Source organism: Solanum verrucosum, unplaced genomic scaffold, assembly GCF_900185275.1.
Source record: "Solanum verrucosum unplaced genomic scaffold, falcon-dt-bn FXZP01000047.1, whole genome shotgun sequence".
NCBI lineage: Eukaryota > Viridiplantae > Streptophyta > Magnoliopsida > Solanales > Solanaceae > Solanum > Solanum verrucosum.
This window is the reverse complement of record NW_026020155.1, coordinates 615,920-639,297: the sequence shown is the minus strand read 5'-3', so window position 1 is coordinate 639,297 and position 23,378 is coordinate 615,920. Positions and strand designations below refer to the sequence as shown.

At 34.7% G+C, this 23,378-nt stretch overlaps 1 protein-coding gene across 1 annotated transcript; it reads left to right on the top strand.

Annotated features, from left to right (window-relative positions):
- The first annotated feature begins 478 nt into the window (after positions 1-478).
- LOC125828229 (subtilisin-like protease SBT1.3) lies at positions 479-3,085 on the top strand. Its single transcript, XM_049507543.1, has one exon. The coding sequence runs from the start codon at positions 583-585 to the stop codon at positions 2,902-2,904; it is 2,322 nt and encodes a 773-aa protein (XP_049363500.1). The 5' UTR covers positions 479-582; the 3' UTR covers positions 2,905-3,085.
- Positions 3,086-23,378: the final 20,293 nt, after the last annotated feature.

The following is a 23,378-nucleotide window of genomic DNA, read 5'->3' as shown; positions in this document are numbered from 1 at the left end:
CCTACAGTGTGCGATTCGAATTTAGTCGGATCTCTAATATAAACTTTGGACATTGAATGGGAAACAAAAAAAAAATTATGTATAAATTAAGTTATGTCCTGTAAAACATAATTAGTGGTTTATAAACTTCTTAAAGTACAAGTGTGTTATTATGAAAAATAATGCAGCATTTAACTATTTAACCATGGAAACACAGACCATAGTCCCATGACTATTAACACACTTGAGCCAGCTTCCCTTTCTTAATAAAAGCCTTTGTTGTCCATTTGATATTCAATATTTTTATTGAATTTCGATTATTTTAGAATTAGGCATTATAGGACTCTAAAATTCGAACTGAAAAGCTTTGATTAAGAAAAGAATAGTGATGCATGCACCACAGTGTCTCAATAAAAGCCTAACTAACTTACCATTCATGAAAACAACCACCTACTTTTATTACCAACACAAGAAGCTACATTAATTGCCCATCCATTCTGCCAAGTATTCAATACTATCTCACACACCGACGCACTCCCAGATAACACTATTCATATTCAAACCTCTCTTCAACTCTTCATTCTCCTTTGTTTTCTTCAAAGAATGGCTGGAATACTAGTGAAATGCTTGTTTTTCTTCGTATCACTATGTCTTGCTATCAACCTAGCCAAATGTATCCCAAACACAAAGAAAACTTACATTATCCAAATTGATAAATGGGCTAAACCAGATGTATTCATCGACCATGTTAAATGGTACTCATCACTAGTAAAATCAGTACTGCCATCTACACCAGAGGGAGAAAAAACAGGGGATGAAGAAGAAAGGATACTTTACAGCTACCAGACTGCTTTTCATGGTGTTGCTGCTCAGCTTAGTGAAGAAGAAGTGAAAAAATTACAAGAACGAAATGGGGTTTTAGCTGTTTTTCCTGAGATTAAGTATCAGTTACATACCACTAGAAGTCCTCTGTTTCTTGGGCTTGACCGTGAGGATAGCAGCAAGTTGTGGGCAGATAGATTATCTGACCACAATGTAATTGTGGGCGTTCTTGATACTGGGATTTGGCCGGAAAGCCCGAGTTTTAATGATACTGGAATGACTAGTGTTCCAGCTCACTGGAAAGGGGTTTGTGAAACAGGGAGGGGTTTTGAGAAGCATCATTGCAGCAAGAAAATTGTTGGTGCTAGAGTGTTTTTCCGTGGGTATGAAGCAGCTTCTGGTAAAATAAATGAAAGGGGTGAGTTCAAATCGGCACGAGATCAAGATGGGCATGGTACTCATACTGCTGGAACAGTTGCAGGATCTGTAGTCCGTGGTGCTAATCTTTTGGGTTATGCTTATGGTACTGCCAGAGGAATGGCCCCTGGTGCTAGAGTTGCAGCTTATAAGGTGTGTTGGGTGGGTGGGTGTTTTAGCTCGGATATACTTTCTGCAGTTGATCAAGCTGTAGCTGATGGGGTTAATGTTCTGTCAATCTCTTTGGGTGGTGGAGTTTCATCTTATAATCGCGACAGTTTGTCAATTGCTGCTTTTGGGGCCATGGAGAAAGGGGTTTTTGTTTCATGTTCAGCAGGAAATGGTGGGCCTGATCCAATTAGTCTAACAAATGTTTCACCATGGATCACTACAGTAGGAGCAAGCACTATGGATAGAGATTTTCCAGCAACTGTTAAGCTGGGGACGGGGAAAATTGTGACGGGAGCTTCACTTTATAAAGGTAGGATGAATCTTTCAACACAAAAACAGTTTCCTTTGATTTACTTAGGAAGTAATTCGAGCAGTCTCATGCCGAGCTCATTGTGCTTAGATGGTACCTTAGATAAAGCTTCAGTTGCTGGAAAAATTGTGATATGTGACAGGGGAATTAGTCCTCGAGTTCAAAAGGGGCAAGTTGTAAAAGAAGCTGGAGGAGTAGGAATGATTTTGACGAACACTGCAGCTAATGGTGAAGAGCTAGTTGCTGATTGTCACCTTCTACCGGCAGTAGCAGTTGGTGAAAGAGAAGGAAGAGCAATCAAGCGTTACGCGTCTGGTAGAAACGCTACTGCCACTTTGAGATTTCTTGGGACTAAATTAGGGATCAGGCCTTCGCCGGTGGTTGCTGCATTTTCATCCAGAGGACCTAACTTCCTCACTCTGGAGATTCTAAAGCCAGATATGGTGGCACCAGGAGTGAATATCCTTGCTGGTTGGACTGGTGCATTGGGTCCGTCTAGTTTGCCAATTGATCAACGAAGGACGAATTTCAATATATTGTCTGGAACTTCAATGTCATGTCCACATGTTAGTGGCATTGCTGCTTTGCTCAAGGCCAGACATCCAGATTGGAGTCCAGCAGCAATTAAATCCGCACTCATGACAACCGCTTATGTTCATGATAACACTTACAAATCCCTAAAAGATGCCTCATCCCTGACTCCTTCGACCCCATATGATCACGGTGCAGGACACATCAATCCAATGAAAGCTGTTGACCCCGGTCTGATTTATGACATAGGGGCACAAGATTACTTCGAGTTCTTGTGCACGCAAGAACTCAGCCCTTCACAGCTAATGGTTTTCGGAAAGTTCTCAAACAGAACTTGCCACCACTCGCTTGCTAATCCAGGGGACTTGAACTACCCAGCCATCTCTGCAGTATTTCCTGAAAAAGTTTCAGTGCTGACCCTTCATAGAACAGTCACTAATGTGGGTTCTCCCATCTCAAATTACCATGTTGTAGTCTCATCATTCAAAGGCGCAGTCGTGAAGGTCGAGCCAGCACAATTAAATTTCACCAGCAAAAACCAGAAACTGTCTTACAAGGTGACATTCAAAACGATATCTCGTCAAAAAGCACCTGAATTTGGATCCCTGATATGGAAAGATGGAACACATAAAGTAAGAAGCCCGATTGCGATCACATGGCTAGCATCACCATAGTTCAGCTTGCCTAATTTCAAGTAGCACTTTGTTTCGCGAGGATAATAAAAAACATGTTGCGGCAAGTCCCTATGTTTAAGCAGTGTTGTTTTTACTAGGAAACAGTTTCTTTTGTTTATTGCTAGCTACATTGCCAAATTGCTTGTAGCAACTATCATAATGATGAATTTGGTAATACAAATGCAGAAAAAGTCGATTTCAATTGATTCAAGTTTTGCGCCGTTGTTATCACGCTATACTGTTCCAATTTATGTTACGCCTCAATTACTTCGTGGGATGAACCAACACCTGATAACTGAACCTGACCGAGCGAATCAACTTTACGGGGCTTAAAGTGGACAAGTATTGTTGGTTATCTCAAAAATAATATAGTAGACAACTATTGTTGAATGGAGGAGTAGTCCCTCCATCCATGTTTACTTGTCTATTATATTAAAAATAGTTATCCAACAATATTTAGTTCAGTTTGGAAAATTAAGAGATAATTTACCCTTGTGTCTATTTTTCTTGCTATTAAATACTATTTAATACTCCATCCGTTTACTTTTAATTGTCATGGTTTTCTTTTTTAAAGTCAAACTATAAGAACTTTGACTAACATTTTACTATTCATTTTTTCATCGTATTGTTATAAAAAAAATTGCAACTTATAGTACTTTTCGTATAATCTTTAAATATCTAAATTTTTGGTTTAAAATATCGAATTAATATAATCTAATTTAACTTTGAAAATTAGTCAAATTGTCTTTCTAAAAGCGCAACATGACAACTAAAAGAGAATGAAAAGAGTATCTAATACATTTTCCAAAACATTAAATTTAATATATTCAAAGGGTAATATAGTAATATTACCATATTAATTATTGTTTCTTAAGGTGTGTGTCAAGTCAATAGTGTACAACTATTGTTGGATAGAGGCAGTGACATACATAGAATTTTTGTAAGTGGTGTCGATATTTTAAAATAAATAAATAATAAATAATTGATAAAATAACATCATATTAATAAAAACTATTTAAAACGTACTCATAAAACATAAATTAAGTAAACTACTACAACTATCCTCAACGAGTTTTCATATTTTGAAATGTCTTCATAATAGCCTCATTGTAGATAGTACTAAATATTTCTTTCTCTATATAAGGAACCAAACAACCACTCAAAAGATCATCATCCATTCAATTTCGTAAATCAGTCTTAATCAACTTCATCGCTGAGAAATGTAGTAAAGTAAATTTAACTAGTCGAACTACAAGAAGATAAGTTTCATGCTTCTTTTTCTCTATGCGTATCTTGAAAAGATTAGCAAGTCTCTTAAGACCGAAAAACCTTTTATCATCGTCCCTAGCTAACACCAACAATGTAACTTTCAAGTTGAAAGTGAAGGTCAACTGTAGAGTATTTATTCAATATCAAAGTTAGAAAAAAAATCAACTGGTTTCAAGCAAGCAATTCCAAGTAGCAAATCAATAGTCACCTCATCAAAGCGATTATTGAGTTCTTGACGTTGTCAATCAATAATTTTATAAAATACTTAAATCCGATAATGATGTAGAACAGTATACTCAGCAATTCTATGACGTGATCTTCCACGGATAACATAAAACTCATCAAATTTAGATATCAAAATATCATATTTGATACAAAACTTAGATACCTTATTCATAAGTGAATCCAACCTTTATCTCGTAGTTGTTGCAATCGATGCTTTGCCACTCCTACAAGTAACATGGACTTTGCAATGTCTTGCTCTTTCTTTTGAAAAATGACATTCAGATAATTTGTGATTGCTAAAACAATGCACATGAAATGCAACATGAAGATAACATAAAATGTTAAACATGTTATAAGATATCCTTTTGTCCAACATTTCTCTTCAAAACGAGCATTAACAACAAGATCATCAAATACATCAATGATAGGACCAAACATGAGGATAAAGTTGTTAAAAGATTTGTAATGAGATCCCCATCGAGTATCACTTACTCTAGCAAGGCCTAATTCTTGATTCAAGACCTGACCAGTTTCAAGTTCACCTTTACGTAATGCCTTTTCAATTTCTTTTGCTTGAGCTTCGCGAAGTTCATCTCTATGCTTGAAAGAAGATCCCACCATATTTAGTATATCAAAATTCAACAATATCAGTTCTTGCACTTCATCACATCTTCTAGAAACCATAACAAGAGTTAATTGAAGTTGATGAGCAAAACAATGCATTCTTGTTGCATCAAAAGTTCTTACCAGTTTCAAGTTCACCTTTACTTTCTTGTTGCATAAATTTTTTTACCCTATTTATATCACCTTGTATATTACTTGCTCCATCATAACATTGTCCACGTATATAAGATTGACTTAAAGAATGTTGATCAAGTAAACCAATAATTTCGATCCATTTGTAAAGAAAAATAAGTAGTATCACGAACATGAACAATACGAAGAAATTGCTCCATCACACTTCCCCTTCTATCAAAATAGCATAAGACACTAGCCATTTGCTCCTTATATGATACATCACGAGAGTCATCAACTAAGATGTAGTGTAAACTGATGTGTTTTACTTACCTTTCATATTTAGATACACATAATTAGATGTATTTTCTTAGCTTGTATTCGAGATACATGTATCTTGATGCGCTAGATTCATGTATCTAGAGACCAAAATATGATAGAAATAGTAATATTGAAAATTCACGGGAAGACAAGTAATTAACTCTTGAATTAGTGAGATTTGTGTTGGTTGCCCATAAATAATAATGTTTCTTCCTTTGTGTAGAATGAGAATTATGAGAAGTGTGAAAAATATTGTAGTGTATAGTACAGTTAGTGTAGTGATTTCTAAATCTCCAATTTATTCACTATTCAAAATTAAAGAGAATTTTTTTTGTATTGAATAAAGGTGTCTTTTGGTGAAACTTTTTGGACATTTTAATTATTTTAGAAATATTTGAGTTACATTTGTGGAAATCTTATGGAAAATATCTTTATCACGAACACTTGTACCGAATTTATCAAAGCTTGTACTTCACCAATAACTCTTATAGGAAATTCTCATAGCTTGACGTGTGTCAAAAGACATTGTCCTTAAGGATAGTTCACCCGATATGGGTGTATCCCCTAGGATTCAACAAGCTCTTCTAGTATAAACTAGGAGCCAGAAACTAACAAAGATTTAAGAACAAAACTCAGCACACCAATAGAATATAGGAGGAAAGATTTACTCTCAAAATGTATATTGTTTTCTATCTTTTCTTATTCTCCATAAGAACACAAGAGGAATATATATATACCCAAAAATAGTCATCAACCAACGGTCAAAAGAATTAAGAATTATAAAGGCTGTTTTATGAAGATTAAAGGCAAAAGATTGAAGATCAATTATAAGGAAATAGACGTTGGGCAACCGCCATATTTAGGCCAAAATTAATAATCATTTATAAGACAATTAACTGGATATTAACACCCATTTAATATGATGAATATATAAAATAATATGAACACTTCTTTTTGAAATACTAGAATCATTTTTCCAACAATCCCCTACATATCTCAAAAAGAATATTAATAAATAGAATGAAATAAGAAGTTTTGTTGGGTTTTCACATATGAGTCTAATGCATCGAATCTGGTGTCCGTAGACTATGAACCAGACCTAGATAAAACAAGATTAAACTTACAGAATAATTGGTGAAGTTTAGAACTTCTATGAACCAATAATTTTTTTACAAGTCCAACGTCTTATTCTATCACATTATACTCTCACAATCTTTGTCGTTATCCCGGTTTTGCGCTAAGAGGCCATGCGCGTGTGATGTTTGCCGTAATCAATGACACAACTTCCAATTCAAGTGTCTACGATCGTGCAACAGTATAATAACCCAACCAAGGGTTGGGGTCGTCCCAAGAGAGTGGTTTTGAGAATTTATAGAAAATTAAAATTAAGTTCTAACTAGTCGTAGCTAAAGACATTAACGAGTAAAAACATAGTAAATAAAAGGGAGTGACACAAAGTGTCAAATATCAAATGGAGGTTTTGTCACAAATAAATAAAAACAACAAATTAACAATGGAATCTAAGCAATAAGAGGGGGATTCTTGGGATATGACCGGAATACGGGTTAATCTAAAGTATTGGGTACATGTTTTCGATAGAAAAGTTATAGAGTAATAGTGACTAGGCTAAGCTTTATGTGGAGACAAGTTCTCTCTCGAGCAACATACCCTGTTTCAAATGGGTTCCTCTCGGACACCCATTTGCCGCATGAAGGCCAGCCTACGCCTTACCCCACTCACTCTCTCGAGCTGAGTGTTAGGATATGGGACTAAGGCTCACCCTCTCGGGCTGAACCTCATCTTGACCCACTCCTTAGGCCATCAATTTAGTGGTCTTAGTTTTACGACCCCTCTCTCTCGAGCAAGACGAAAACACATAAATAAACTTGTATTACAACTACAAATTCATTAGATTCATACACAACCACTAAACAAAATCACAATTAAACTACAAATAAACTATCAGCAAGCAAGACCCAACAAATATCTTAACCCATATTCGCTAAATCACACCCCAAGAATTGGAGTTTTTAGTCACACATCAAGAGATAGAAATTTATACCTAAATGAGTTTGCATTCAAATGGGTATAAAGATTTAAGTCTTGTTATAGGCTAAGAATGAAGAATCTAAGAGACCCAACCCAAATCTTGAAGATGAAAGCCCTTTTCTTCTTCAAGTCTCCAAAACCCACTCACTTAGAGTAAAAAGTACTATTCTATTGTGAAAATTAAAATAAATGTTCGACTCCTAAAAATTAATAAAGAGTTTAGTATTTATAGACTTCAGAAATTAGTGTTGGCGGATCGTTCGGCGAGGTTAGTCGGAATCGCCGATTAACTTGGTGATTCACCCTTTGGTATAATTCGTCGCCGTCTTGTACTAGCCTTCAACATTGTCGTGCTCTGTGTCGTTGGGCGACATAGTACTGTTTCACGGAACTATTCGGCGACACTCCGACTGCTTCTTTCATCGCCTTTTTGATCCTGTTACTTCAGGGCTTCGCGTATTGGAACAAAGGGCGAAGTGCGTCCCTTCGGCGAATCGCCAAGCGTGCTTGGCGATGCTTAGGCTTCAGCTTCTTCGTTCTTTTTAGCCTTTTTGTTCCTTTTTGCGCCTAAGTGTTCATGCTTCCACTAAAACTTGAAATACCTGAAACTTAAAGGTTTTTATCAGATATTGAGATAAAATAAGCATTCGAGGACACAATTTCTATTAAAATATATCCCTAAATGAGTCCAATTTGTGGACTCATCAACACCCCCAACTTACACTTTTGCTTGTCTCTCAAGTAAAACTCAAGTTCAACAGTTCAAATAGGATATCTCAAACAGTGCTACACAAGACTCAATCATGAATGCACACAACAAGACTCAATTTACTGATGTATGAATCAATTGTGTACTCAAAGATTCAAGTTGTGACACACCATTACCAAAAATTCTTATGCTCGCAATACTTGCTACTTGTGCAAGTTCAAGCTCAACAAAAAATATCTACATACCCTCACATAAAGAATGATTACATATTCATACATAGAGGTTAATCAATTCAAGATCAGGAATCAAATGCAACGCTCACACTCAAAAAAAGGAACACAATGCATGTTTTCACCCATAGATTTGCCCTTATTTTTCGATCGATCTTCGGTCTGGCTCACTCAAGATCAAAAAGGTCTTTCTAAGGCTTGTAATGAGGATGAGTGCAAAGGTATGGTCATTTAGGATTAGTGACTTTTTCCTCGTGAGATGTGGTATTATCAAGGCATTCCCTTCTTTTCCTTTATCAATTCTTTTTCTAGTGCTTCTAAGTCATCTTTTTATTCACCTCCATGGATTGCTTGGAAATCCAATTTTGTACTTTATTCCATAATTTTCATTTTTTTTCTTTTTCTTGTAGAGGTTCCATTATTATGCAACAACATGGGTTAAGGGAGACTTTTCTGCACTTCTTGACTTCTCCTTTTCCTTTTCACCACACCCCCAAAAGCCTAAGTTGACTATTCGCTAAATCACAAATCAAGAGGATTATAGGTAGTGGGTCAAGTAAGGTCTAGGGTTCATCAAGGTTCTTCCAAAGAAAGGTAAGGCTTAAAGGGTGTTCAACAGAGTTTCACATGCTCACGGGTAGGCCACAAAAGAGGTATATGTTAAATTTGGCTCACACTCTTTAAAGTTGCCTAAGATCATCTCAAGATGACACCTTTCTAAATCAATCAGACTAACGGAGAAAATTCTAGGTTTATTCATGCATGGTTCAAAGCAAGCTAATCACACAAGGCATCAACACTTAAGTCAAACAAGACTACACAGTTTTGCTAGTGTGCAACAGTCATTACAAGAGAATCAATTCGATAAATGACTAATCACAACGAGATGCAAAGGGTTCACATATTATTTATGCAACTTCATTTGGCCTCGTCGTAGCCGCGTGTAACACCTAGAAAAAATTTGAGCTAAGACTTAAACCATTATTCGTTGTGAGTAGGATTTTACAGAGGAATTAAAATTTCTTGAGTGTTAAGGTCACTATATGTAGCACCTTGAGTTTCAAAAAGAATTAAATTGGAAATAGCAAATCGAAATTTTGCAAGTTATGCTTAAGTATGAGTTTTGGGTCGACTTAAAACGACCATAACTTCTAGCTCAAGATGAGTTAGGTGTGATACTAGATGTCGTAGGAAAGACCTTTGAATTATCTTTCCAACGCAGCTGAGTTTGCTAAGTTTTGAGGTTGGATGAGTGAGATATGACCTTTTGAATTTAGGCTGCGTAGTTAAGAAAAGTTAGCCGAAAATAGTAAGGGGTATTTTGGTCTTTTCTTTACGCAATCAAATTTAATTCATTTTGAGTAATATTTTAAGGATCTAATCCTATTTGGTTCAGTTTTATAATCCTAAAATACGCCTAGGGTTTTCGGTGAGAGTTCAAGAGGAGAAAAGAGGAGAGGATCAAGCGTTCATCGAGATTTTTGCGTCTTGTTGCGGATTTTCGCCATGGGTTTAATCCATAAGAGGTATGTAAGATTTCATAGTGTTGGGTTTGTTCACCCACACACCAAACATATTATTTTCAGCGAAGTTTCATTCTCAAAAAGTTGAAGGATTTATGTTCTTGAAGTTCTTTCTAAATCTTGTTGTGTTGGGTTCTTGATGATTTCTTGAGATCAAAGTGAGTGTTTCAAGGGATATATTAAGTAGATTAGAGTGTACTTATGTTAAGTAATTGATTCTGAGTGATTTGGGAAAGAAACCATTCAATTCTAGGTGAAATAAGGTGAGAAAACAAGCAAAGAGTTAAGAGTTAGGGGCTTGGCGCGATGCGCCAGCCAGAGCTCCCCAAACCCTCCTATGAAGTTTAGGGGCTGGTGCCCCGCGCCACCCATAGTGCCAGGGTCACCTGTCCCATCCAGTTTGTCGTCTGTTACCCCGTTTGAGTTCGTTTAAAGTGCACCTTCACTTTCTTTCAATTCTAAACACTCTAAACTACTTCTAAACACCTAAAATCATTCCTAACATGATCATAACCTTGAATTCATATCAAATTCAAGATAGAGTTAAGAGTTAACTTTTGAGAATTCTTTCGAACATTCTAAGAAAGTCCCTTTGAGTTATTTTGTAGAGTCTTCTACAATTTCTAGTAACTTGTTTCAAGACTCAAGTAAGTGAGCATGAGAGTGAAGAGAATGTATTCATGAGTCTACTTTATCATTACGAGATCCTTCATATCATGAACCATAACTCTTGAATTCATAATTCACATTCAAGAGAGAGTTAAGAGTAGAGTTCAAGAAAACCTTTGAGTTCAATTGTGAATCCTTTGAGGTCCACCATCGATTTGAGTTAAGTTCTGAGTAAGTAAGTAGGATAATGAGAAGAGTTGTATTCACGAGTTCCATATCATTATGTAGACCCTTGAGTCGAGTCGTTCATGCCCATAACTTCCGCATGAACTCTATCAGTTGAGTACCTCTAAAAGGAGTAGTATCTTCAAGTTCTAAGTCTTGAGTATTGAGTTCCTAATCCCCTTTGAGAGTATGTATCTAATCATGGGACTATTACATGTTACCCATGAAGTCTTTGAGTTGAATTGTTCATGTCCATAATCCCGCATGAACCCTATAAGTCGAGCAGTCTTGAGATGAAAAGTATCTTTGAGTCCTTGAGTTGAGTAGTTCATGCTCATAATTCCGCATGAATCCTTTGAGTTGAGCATTCTTGAAGTGAGTAGTATCATTGAAGTTCTTGAGTCCCAAGTATTTGAGTCTATCTATGGTTATTGAAAACCTTGCATTGAGTCGTTCAAGTCCATAATTCGGCGTGAACCATATTTTTAAGAAGTCTTTTACAAAGTTTTAACTTTGTTTTAAGGCTTAAGTTCAAGTTAAGCAAAGAGTAAAGATTTGAAGTTTCGTTTCTTCAAAGAAGTATATGGGAACTAAGTATTCCCACGAAGTTTGAAAATGTTTTCATATTTTGAGAAAGAAAAGGGAACATCGATTCCAAGAGAGCTTTTAAGCTAAGTTTTCAGTAATTATCTCAAACCAAAGAAAGAAGTTGTTTTAAAACATATGAACTAACTATATTTTTGGGAGTAGTATTGAGCACCGATATAGGGATGCGAGTTCATATTAACTCAAGTCTCCATAATCCGTGTAGTCATCATGGGTATTAATGGGTCATACTTTTTAGATGATCACATAAGTTAAGCTAGTGGATTCACTAAGTTAAGTAGTTCTATATGACGGCAAAGTATAGGACAGTCTGGCAGCGTGATGGTAAAAAAACGATGTATCACCACTTAGGCTCATGTGGTGGTTGTCGGTTAGAGAAACTCTCACAGCAGTAATTGCATGGTTCCTCAAGGGGTTCTGCTTAGTATGAATGGGGGTATGGGACTTCATTCATGCATTGCACAAGTAGACTTTGAGAGGATGTTATGTCTTTTATGAATTTATGATTATAAGTTGACATCATGTTTTAAACAATTTTCCCTTTCTTTATATTGCACTTGTTTTAAACTGCTTTATAATGAAATGAGTTCAGTTAAGTATTCATGAGTTGAGTATCCAGAGTTGAGTATTTCAAGTCGAGTATCATATCTTCGAAGTCGAGTATCTTATCCTTGAGTACTTCTGAGTTGAGTAAGTTTGAGTAGTTTTGAATATCCTTGAGTATTCCTTGAGTTGAGTAAGATTAAAAAGAGGTAAGTATGTTTCCTTTTTATCAAGTATCAAACTTATGTTATGCTTTAGAATTCCTCTTACATGTTTGTACATTCCACGTACTGAGCCATTTGGCCTGCATCTTCTCATGATGCAGACACAAGTATTCAGGACCATCAATAGGAGTTTCGTTGATACATCTGAGAGTTTGAGTTAGCTATGGTGAGCCTCCTTGCTTTCGGAGGATTTCATTTACTTTTCAGTTCAGTCAGGATGTCGTGGGTCTTGTCCCGACTTCCATCATTATCAGTTAGAGGCTTTATAAATAGTCAGTATAGTTGAGAAGTCTGTATTATTCATTTATTTTATTAAATGTTTTAAAGACTTAAGTTGCCTATTTTATGGCTAGTTGAATATATTATTTTTATTCTAAGTTGTTCATTTGAGTTAAAGTTCTGAAAAGTTGAGTTTATTGAATTTTATTCGGTTTTAAGCTTTTGCATGCTTAAGTTAGTCTTCCGCTTGTAGTCAGCTAGGATGAGGGTTCGCTTGGGGACCATCAATGGTTCTTGAGTGCCGACCACATCCAGGGTGTAGACTCGGGTCGTGACACAACGCATTCATGTTCGTTCAATTGAGAGCACTATTCAAGTCATCGGTATTGATCGAAACCGAGACTCAATTTTTTGCAAAAGAGCAGTCATACTCAACTCACGAGGGGTGGCAAAAATGTGTGAAAAAATCAAAAAATTTCAGAATGGTCAAAATCATATTGTAATTAAAAATAAAAGGAGCCTCCAGCTCAAGCATCCACAGAAAAGCAAATAAACATAATTTTGACACAGAACAACCCAAACATATACACAAAACACAACTATCAGCACAAAAGGTGTGGGCCTCACCCCACCACAAATAAAAATCATTTGTCCTCAAGTGCAAATAAAAGTAGCCAATAGTTAAAGTAAAGAGAGAAAAGAGAAAAAGGTAAAGAGGGGATCCTGTCTACACGTTTGCTTCATCTGTCGGGGCACTGTTTCTTGATGTATTAGCCTGAAATTCGACAATGGTTCCCGGATTGTCATTCTAGTTCTCATTGTGTTCTTTTGCCTTAGCTTCTGTAGTGATGTTAGTAGCACCCATTCTATCCTCGTCATGGCGCGCCAAAAAATAATTTATAGCCGTGTAGACTCCACGTTTCCATGAAGGAATGGTGGGATCAATAGGGACCCTTTTGCTGGAGCTTGCTTTCTTACTTTCTCTTCTTTCTTTTGCCAGTTCTGCTATCTTCTCATCTCTTTTGAAATCTTGTGCTCTTACATGTCGGGGTGGCATGTCTCTCTTTGCGACCTTTGGTCTAGCCATTTCTGTAAAAGACTTGAAGAAAAAGTTAGACAATAATTAAGCATGTGCAGAGATGTCCTGGGTGTAGAATCACTTTGCCAAGCTAGTTGGCGAAGTGCTTATCTAGTTAGGCTATTTGCTGAAAATAATGTACGAATGATATAAGGACGCAGACAAAAGGCGAACAAAAGGATCGTTCGGCGAGTCGCCGAGTGCGACTTGCGAGTTAGACTGATCGCCTAAAGCCACAGATCACTCGATACTTACAGCAGCCAGTTAACGATGAAATGATGACATTAGGCGAACGGCTGAGCAATTCGGCGAGTTTTGTCCATTTCGCCGAACAGCTAAATGTGTCTATTTTCAACCATTTCTCTCAATGTTCACCCCGTAACCCAGATAATGAAATTTATGCTTAAATAAAACAATTTGAATGAAGACCCATAAAATTTTCATATTTTCCCCTGCGTAAAAACTCAACTCAAAGCACAGTTGAATGAGAGTCCCTCAAATCGCGCGACAGTTACTAAATTATAATCAATAATACATGCAAATTCAGAGACTCAATAGCGATTTTACACTATCAATCATTATGTAAATGAGCACAATGTTAATATCTTAAACGCTGGGTTCGAGTTACCAACCTTTGTGCCAAATAAATACTAATGAAGTGCTAGACAACAATGCAATCCAACTCCGAGCACAATTCAACAGCTAAAATACTCTAAAATTATAAGAAATAAAAGGCTAGAGTGTAGGTGTGAGTTTGATAAGATGAAGAAGTGAGAGAAAATGAATGAAATAGAACTTTTAAACCTGTGGCTTGCAAAAATCGTCATGTTTCCGTCCATTCGGCGATGTCAGTCAAGTTCGCCCATTCACTCGGCGAAGCGCCAAGTGTCCAGTTTCTTCGCCAACTGCGACAGGATCTACAACTCATGTGAGGATTTCAATCGACGGTCTAAATTTTCTACAAACCCCCGAGTTTTACAGGATCCAAGCTGACAGTGCCTTGAGTCAGACGGCGGAAAGAGTTGTGTTCACCGATCTTGTCGGTGATCTGCCAACTGGATCTGTTGCTTGCCTCCATATACTATTTCAATCACCTCCCTTACTTTATCCTGTACAGAAAACACACTATTATTCTACTAGTAATTAGGAAATACTTAAAGGGTTTTGGGTTGCCTCCCAAACAACGCCATTGTTAATGTCGTGGCATGACGCAAGTCCACCTTCAGACCTCATTCTTAGGGTTAGCCATAGTATCACTAGGTAAACCCCTTGTTGTCTCGAATTGAGATGAGACGAGATATGACCCATTTAGGTCTCTAACTGCTTGATTGAAACTAAATGAGAGGTGACAATTTGGCTGAGGGTAGACACGTCTTCTTTCATGCCTTTCAGCATTTTGTCTGACCCTTCAACTTTGTTTAGGATATGCGAGAGCATATCCTCGGACCTACCACCTTTCGAATCCTTGGGCTTCTAACGCTTGTGGGGAGGCACATATCTATCCTTCTCCCCATCCTTTCAATTTGGATTACGGTCCCTCCATTCACGATCTCGATCCTTCCAGCCTTCGTCTCTAACCTATCCTTGGTTACCACCCTACCTTGGGTAGTTTGAACGATAGCCCCAGCCTTGGTTAGCTAGAAAATTTACTTTCTCGTCATACATGGCATCAAACTTCATTAATTCAGGATTTGCACCCCCGACTCCCACAACATTGACACTACGGGTACCAGCCCCCATGACATTTTTGGATAAAATGTCAAGTTGCGTCATGATCTTGGCCATGTTTTGGTCTCTCTCATTTTCCTTTTCAACCTGCTCCTTAGATAGCTGGAATATGACCGGTGAGACCTGGTTTTTGCGGGTGTACCATGCCCTATTAATAATTGTCATGCCATCGAGAAGTTGAGTTGCTACTGCATATGGTTGCTGCATTAATCCTTCGGGCGAGAGTTGGTCAGCTACACATTTATTTACCGAATCTAGACTCCGGTAGAAGTATTGAAGAAGCACATTATCAGGTAGACCATGGTTGGGCATTGTAGCACCAATTTCTTAAACCGGAGCCAAGTTTCGTGCAAAGGCTCTCCATTCAGACGTTTAAAGTTTTAGATGCTATCTCGAATAGTCATCATCTTCGAGGGAGGGAAAAATCATTCATTAAATGCGGTGACCAACTCCTCCCACGAAGTGATCGAGTTATGTGTCAACTCAGCTAGTCACTTGCACGCCTCCCCCATCAACGAAAAAGGGAATAGCCTTAATCTAACCGACTCCTGAGAGATGTTTTTGAACGAGAATGGTCCACACACATCTACGAAGTTTCGAAGGTGCTCATGTGGTTCCTCATAAACTAATCCACTGAAGAGTCCCTTTAGTTGCAAGAGTTGCAACATGGTGCTCGTTATGTGATCATCGCATTTCCCTTTGCTGGAGGTAAACGAATGGCTCCAACACCTCCCATGAGATGTGGATCATTGATGTTGAGCTCTTGAACATCGTTGAGGTTTCTGATGTTGTCTTGGTGGCCCACCTAGCTACTGTTGCTACCGTTAACACTCATGCTTTTTGAAATATTTACACAATCAACAGAACAAAACTAAAAATTAAATTAGTAAACTACAACTAAGAAGAACAAAAATTCTACTAATCTAAAAATTCTAAAATAACACCACTCCCCGGCAGCGGCGCCATTTTGATGTTTGCCGTAATCAATGACACAACTTCCAATTCAAGTGTCTACGATCATGCAATAGTATAATAACCCAACCAAGGGTTGGGGTCGTCCCAACAGAGTGGTTTTGAGAATTTATAGAAAAATAAAATTAAGTTCTAACTAGCCGTAGCTAAAGACATTAACGAGTAAAAACATAGTAAATAAAAGGGGGTGACACAAAGTGTCAAATATCAAATGGGGTTTTTGTCACAAATAAATAAAAACAACAAATTAACAATGGAATCTAAGCAATGAGAGGGGGATTTTTGGGATGTGATCGGAATACGGGTTAATCTAAAGTATTGGGTACATGTTTTCGATAGAAAAGTTATAGAGTAATAGTGACTAGGCTAAGCTTTATGTGGAGACAAGTTCTCTCTCGAGCAACATACCCTGTTTCAAATGGGTTCCTCTCGGACACCCATTTGCCGCATGAAGGCCAGCCTACGCCTTACCCCACTCACTCTCTCGAGCTGAGTGTTAGGATATGGGACTAAGGCTCACCCTCTCGGGCTGAACCTCATGTTGACCCACTCCTTAGGCCATCAATTTAGTGGTCTTAGTTTTACGACCTTTCTCTCAAGCAAGCCGAAAACACATAAAAAACTTGTATTTGCAACTACAAATTCATTAGATTCATACACAACCACTAAACGAAATCACAATTAAACTACAAATAACTATCAGCAAGCAAGACCCAACAAATATCTTTACCCATATTCGCTAAATCACACCCCAAGAATTGGGGTTTTTAGCCACACATCAAGAGGTAGAAATTTATACCTAAATGAGTTTGCATTCAAATGGGTATGAAGATTTAAGTCTTGTTACAGGTCGAGAATGAAGAATCTAAGAGACCCAACTCCAAATCTTGAAGATGAAAACCCTCTTCTCCTTCAAGTCTCCAAAACCCTCTCACTTAGAGCAAAAAGTATTATTCTATTGTTAAAATTAAAATAAATGTTCGACTCCTAAAAATTAATAAAGAGTTTAGTATTTATAGACTTCAGAAATTAGTGTTGGCGGATCGTTCAGTGAGGTTAGTCAGAATCACCGATTAACTCGGCGATTCGCCCTTTGGTGTAGTTCGTAGCCGTCTTGCACTAACCTTCAGCATCGTCGTGCTCTGTGTCGTTGGGCGACATAGTACTGCTTCGCGGAACTATTCGACGACACACCGACTGCTCCTTTCATCGCCTTTTTGATCCTGCTCCTTCAGGGCTTCGCGTACTAGAACAAAGGGCGAAGTGCGTCCCTTTGGTGAATCACCAAGCACGCTTGGCGATGCTCAGGCTTCAGCTTCTTCGTTCTTTTTAGCCTTTTTGTTCCTTTTTGCACCTAAGTGTTCATGCTTCCACTAAAACTTGAAATACCTGAAACTTAAAGGTTTTTATCAGATATTGAGATAAAATAAGCATTTGAGGACACAATTTCTATTAAAATATAGCCCTAAATGAGTTCAATTTGTGGACTCATCAGCGTGTCCTTGTATTCTTGAGTGCTCTAGAAATCTGTCACAATTTTATAGAAGCGGCACCACTTCACCCTCATATAGGTCCAATAATCAAATGTATTATGTAGAGCAATACACCACCTATAAAGTATATGACTTGGATTAAGAGCTTAACTCAACCTCACTTTGCCTTGCAGTCTGTTGCACTATATTCACACATCATAGGAGGGACATACTTTTATAGTGCTTACTTGATAAACTAATGACTTGTTATTACCCATATGAACCTAATTCATGGGATCTCCAATCACATAAGTTGGGTTACCATTTGTTGATCTTCTCAAATTGACTAAAGTCTTACTCCCCTCGGTGTTTCATTAGTCAGTGAATTGATCAGATTCACCTTCGACTACACATTATTTATTTACGTAAATAATTCATCTCACTACAGTATTTTCATCACATTGTGTCTCAAACACATGTATCTAATTTAGTCACATACACACTAAGAGTTGTCTTAACCACTTAGTCTCATCACCAATCAACTCCACAACAACTAATTCTAATTAATTGTTTTTATATTATGACATTCACTAAAATGTGCCAACTTCTTTTACCTTTTTAATCTTATATTGTAACCTTTTGTACAACAAAATATTCAATTTATTTAGTATTGTACTTATCGTACTTCTCATGTATTACCAAAGACTCTTTTCAAGATAATGTATCAAGAATCAATATCATTTTCAACAACATGAACATTAGAAGTATTTTTACCTTTAAAAACTCAAAAATACTTTATTTTATTTTTTTCAACTCTAACATTGCATTCAATCAAATCACAATTGATTACCACAAATATGTATATGCAACATTTATTAGCATACAATCCAAAATCTTAAATTTGGATTTTCCTTTCTTAGGATCATGTAGCACAACCTTAGCAAGACACCCCTACACTTTCAAATATTTCATAATAGAGGGATAACTTTTTCAATGTTCATAAAGTTTTCAATTTTGTATGCCACAATAGCATATTAAAATATATCAAAAGACTCCATTTTTATTACTCAACAAAAAATTACTTTAGCACATCTAGAGAAATAGTCAATAAATGTAACACAATAACATTTGTCACCTTTACTCATTATTTATACAAGTCTCACAAAAAAATTGAAGAGTTATTTTGAACAATTTAAATAGTCTAAACACAAGCATATAATTTTATTTTATTTCTAGTATGCACAATCCAACACAAACTTCACACTTCAAGTTTTTATAGAAATAATACACTGTATACTATTAAAATAAAACTAATTAAAAAATATAATTTTAAGTTCATGTCATAATTCAAATGAATCAATCAAGTAAATGTAATCACTAGCATTTTCATATTGAACAATATTAACCACAAATAAATCATGCTTAACATAACATCATTGTCTATAATAGCATTTGTTAACACATTATCAAATTCAGATAAACATTCATTCAATCTTTTCTCATAAATCCATAAGCATCAATCTAGCACAAATATTAAAATCATGTACCATCTCAAATAATGTCAATATTTTCATATGTGAGTTTAATAAGAAGAGTTTTTCTATTCCAAGAACTTGAGTAGTTCTAGAATCACCAACATATATAAATTTTTCTCTACTCTAATTTGGAAACACAAAATAATTTTAGTTAGCATAAATGTACTCAACAATAAAAAAACTCTAACACCCAATTTCTCACTTTCACTTATTAGCCCCAAGATTCGTAAATGACCACAACAATTTACATCATCCGCTTAGTCAAATTTACTTTTACTTAGCTGGATTATCATTTCTCCGAATCTTCTCAAATATAGAGAGATATGATAACATAGTTTGCCACTAACAAAATAATAATCATTTTGAGTTTAGCCATAGCTAATTATTTACAGTAAAATATATCCACCTGAAATGGCTTTTCCATAAGATTATAATAAATATCCTTATGATTGTTGGAAATCTTATGGAAAATACTTTCATAACGAACACTTGTACCGAATTCACCAAAGCTTGTACTTCACCAATTAACTCGTATAGGAAATTCTCATAGCTTGAGGCGTGTCAAAAGACACTGTCCTTAATGATATTTCACCCAATATGGGTGTATCCCCTAGGATTCAACAAGCTCTTCTAGTATAAAACTAGGAGCCAGAAACTAATAAAGATTTAAAGAACAAAACTCAGCACACTGGCCAATAGAACATAGGAGGAAAGATTTACTCTCAAAATGTATATTGTTTTCTATCTTTTCTTATTCTCCATAAGAACACAAGAGGAATATATATATACCCAAAAATACTCATCAATCAACGGTCAGAAGAATTAAGAATTATAAAGGCTGTTTTATGAAAGATTAAAGGCAAAAGATTGAGGACCAATAAGAAGGAAATAGACGTTGGATAATGATTTATAAGACAATTAACTGGGTATTAACACCCATTTAATATGATGAATATGAAAAATAATACAGAACACTTCTTTTTGAGATATTAGAATCATTTTTCCAACAACAATATTAGATTGTTGTATCATGAAGGGGTAAATCAATAATTATATCACAATAAACTTAAATCTCCTTAACGTAAAATTAAATTATTCGTACCTTAACCTATTATTTTTAAACTATACTAGTATATTATATAAAGGAAATTTTGAATGAGGTTTTGTGATTAGATTTCACAAGCCAAAACTTGTCCTAGTTGTCTCACCATACATGCACGTATTAGGACCACAACGTATTTTTGTTTTTTCCCCCTCATATAATACTATAAAATAAAAAGTGAAGTCAAATTTTTAAATCACTATTCCCTCCGTCCCATTTTATATGTCATCTCTTTCTATAAATAGTTGGACCACAATACTTGTTATTTTATAAAATTTATGGATAAATTACCATATTTTGCCTATTATACCCTTGATAGAATAGTTAATTAATCTTGTTATTTATTAATAAAGTTGACTTAAGAAAACATGAAATAAGGGTAGAAGGGTAAAGTTACATCATTTCTTAATGCAAGTGCAAAGTAAAATGTGACATATAAAATGGGATGGAGAGAGTAATCTATACATATATATAAAGCTGGATATAAAAAATCTGATGTGGCACCTCTCTATGATCAACATTTTTATTTGTCTTTTATCTCTTTTTTTTTATTTGTTTTCTATTTTTAAATTGATATTTTTTAAAAACTGAAAGTATTTAAGTGCCCGTTTGGATTGGCTTATTTTAGGTGCTTTTAAGCCAAAATAGTTTTTAAGCAGTTTTGTAGTATTTGGGTAAAGTTAAAAAGTGCTTATAAACACTTATTTTAAAGTCAAAATAACAAAAATAAGCCAAAAGTCAATCCAAACAGGCCCTAAGTATCTTACCCAATTAATCACCTCTCCTTAAAAACATCTCTTAAATTATTATACATTTAAGTAAATGGAAGATGGAAAAACAAAAAAAACTTTTCATTTCTTATAACTGTTTATAGATTTTGCCTATAAATTAAAAAAGATTTGAGCATCCATAACCAACAATGGACTCCATGATTTCACTTCTTCTTCTTTCGTTTCTTCTACTTCTTCACATTTATATTTATCAATTTATACAAAAACAAAAAATTAAAAAAAGTACACTTTTGTTAGGAGTGAATGTCAACATTTGATACTACATATCTGTTGGCATACATAATTCTATTCCATCCAAAAAGAAATTGGAAGAGGAAGAGGAAGAGAGAATATATTGGTGTAAGAAGAAAGATTATACAACAAATTATTCTTCTCAAAATAAAAGACTTTTTGAAAGAATATTACACTATAATTCCTCCTACATGCTGAGAAAAAATTTACTTGATTGAGAAATTTTATAGGAAGGGTGATTAGTGTTCAAATGCCAAGAAGAATTATTTAGAAGAATTATCTATTTAGGGAATTCAAATTAAATTAGGAGAAGAATAAGAAATAATTATTTAAAGAAAAAATTAATCTATTTATGAAATTCATATCAAATTAGAATGAGAATAAAAAAAATATTTTATAATTTGAAAGGAGCCAAAATTAGTGCTGACATTATTTATTTAAACTTATTTATTCTACTAATTTTGTTTTTTTAATAAAAAATGCTTTCCTCATTTATTTTTTACTAGTTAACAGGTCCGCGTATCGTGCGGTAATAAAACCTCATTAAATATATTTTTATAAGATTAGAGTAAGAGATCTTTTAAAATTTTGAATATTTGAAACACTTTAATCATTTTTCAAATTTAAATGGATTAGAGCAATCCTTAATTGGATGTGTTTCTTTATTTTTGAGTTTTATTATATTAATTAATAAAGTAAAGGTGAGAAAAATTAGTCTAAAAACTATTTTTTCTTTAAAAGTATATAAAGAGAGAAATAAACTTGAAAAAAAAATTAATGCAGTTTATATAATTTACAATATATATTTTTGTCATTGTTGATTTATATTTTTTTACTTTTATCATTTATTTCTTAAATATGAATAAAGCACAAATTAAACAGGATCCATCTATCCTAATCTAATAAATCAAACAAAAAAATATATTTTCTTTTCGTTTTTTCTATGTTTTGGAGTACAAAATTAGGAGAGACACAAAATTAGTATGTCATTTTAATATTATAATAATATGCATCTCTACGTTGCCACTTCAATAATATTTTTTGTATGCTCATGGGCATTATATGGCATTCTTTACTCTCATTTAGAGTCTCAATATATTGGCATAATTAGTGTCATTATGTTGCATTAATTCATTTGGAGTTAGTGCTTATGTTACATTTTCATTATGCAATTTTCTTTGTTATTAATTAATTAGTTCATATTAAAAAAAAGAAAAAAAATATGATTAATACTTAAATTAAAACTTAAGAATATCAATCATCTTATTTGTTTCAGTTTGTAAGATACAAATTTTTAATTATTTTGTAGGGATAAAGGTGTTTTATATTTGAAAAAAAAATAACTTAAATAATTTTTTTGTTTACTTTTTTATCCACCGTTAACTATCAAATGAAATGAAAATAACTTGTCCTCCTCTTTTTTAAAATAAGCGATGATTATTTTATATGAGGACTACTAAACTTAAACTTTCTTTCATATTGTTTTTCGATATGATAACAAAAGATCATACATGTTAGACACATAATCTTCTTTTAAAAGTCTTCATTTTATTTTTAAATTTTGTGCAAGTTAAAATATGAAAAATACCAGCAAAAAATTTCAATAGTAATGCAAAGGAAAGAATAACTAACTATTTTTCAAATCAAATAAAAATAAACCTACAAATTCATAATAATAAAATTGAAAAGCATTGATACTAATATTTCAACAAACAACTCGATACAAAATTGTGTCATCATTTCTGAATTATTTTAAGTATAATGAATATCCTTAAACTCTTGAGGAATTACAAAAATCATTAAAGGTGTAATTATTTAGAGAGAGAATCAAGATTTTAAAATGATGACAAAAAAATAAAAGAAAAAAAAAAGAGAAAAATAATATTATATCGAAATTATTATAATTTTTTTTTCATTTTTACACAAATTTATTCTTACAATTCAATGTAGTATGACCGAAATATAGGACTTTGGTTTATTTAGTATGACGGAAATATAGGGCTTTAGTTTATTTTTGTGTGGAATTTTAGTATGTTCCGGTGAGGTCACTTTATTTCATTATAAAAGATGATAGTAAA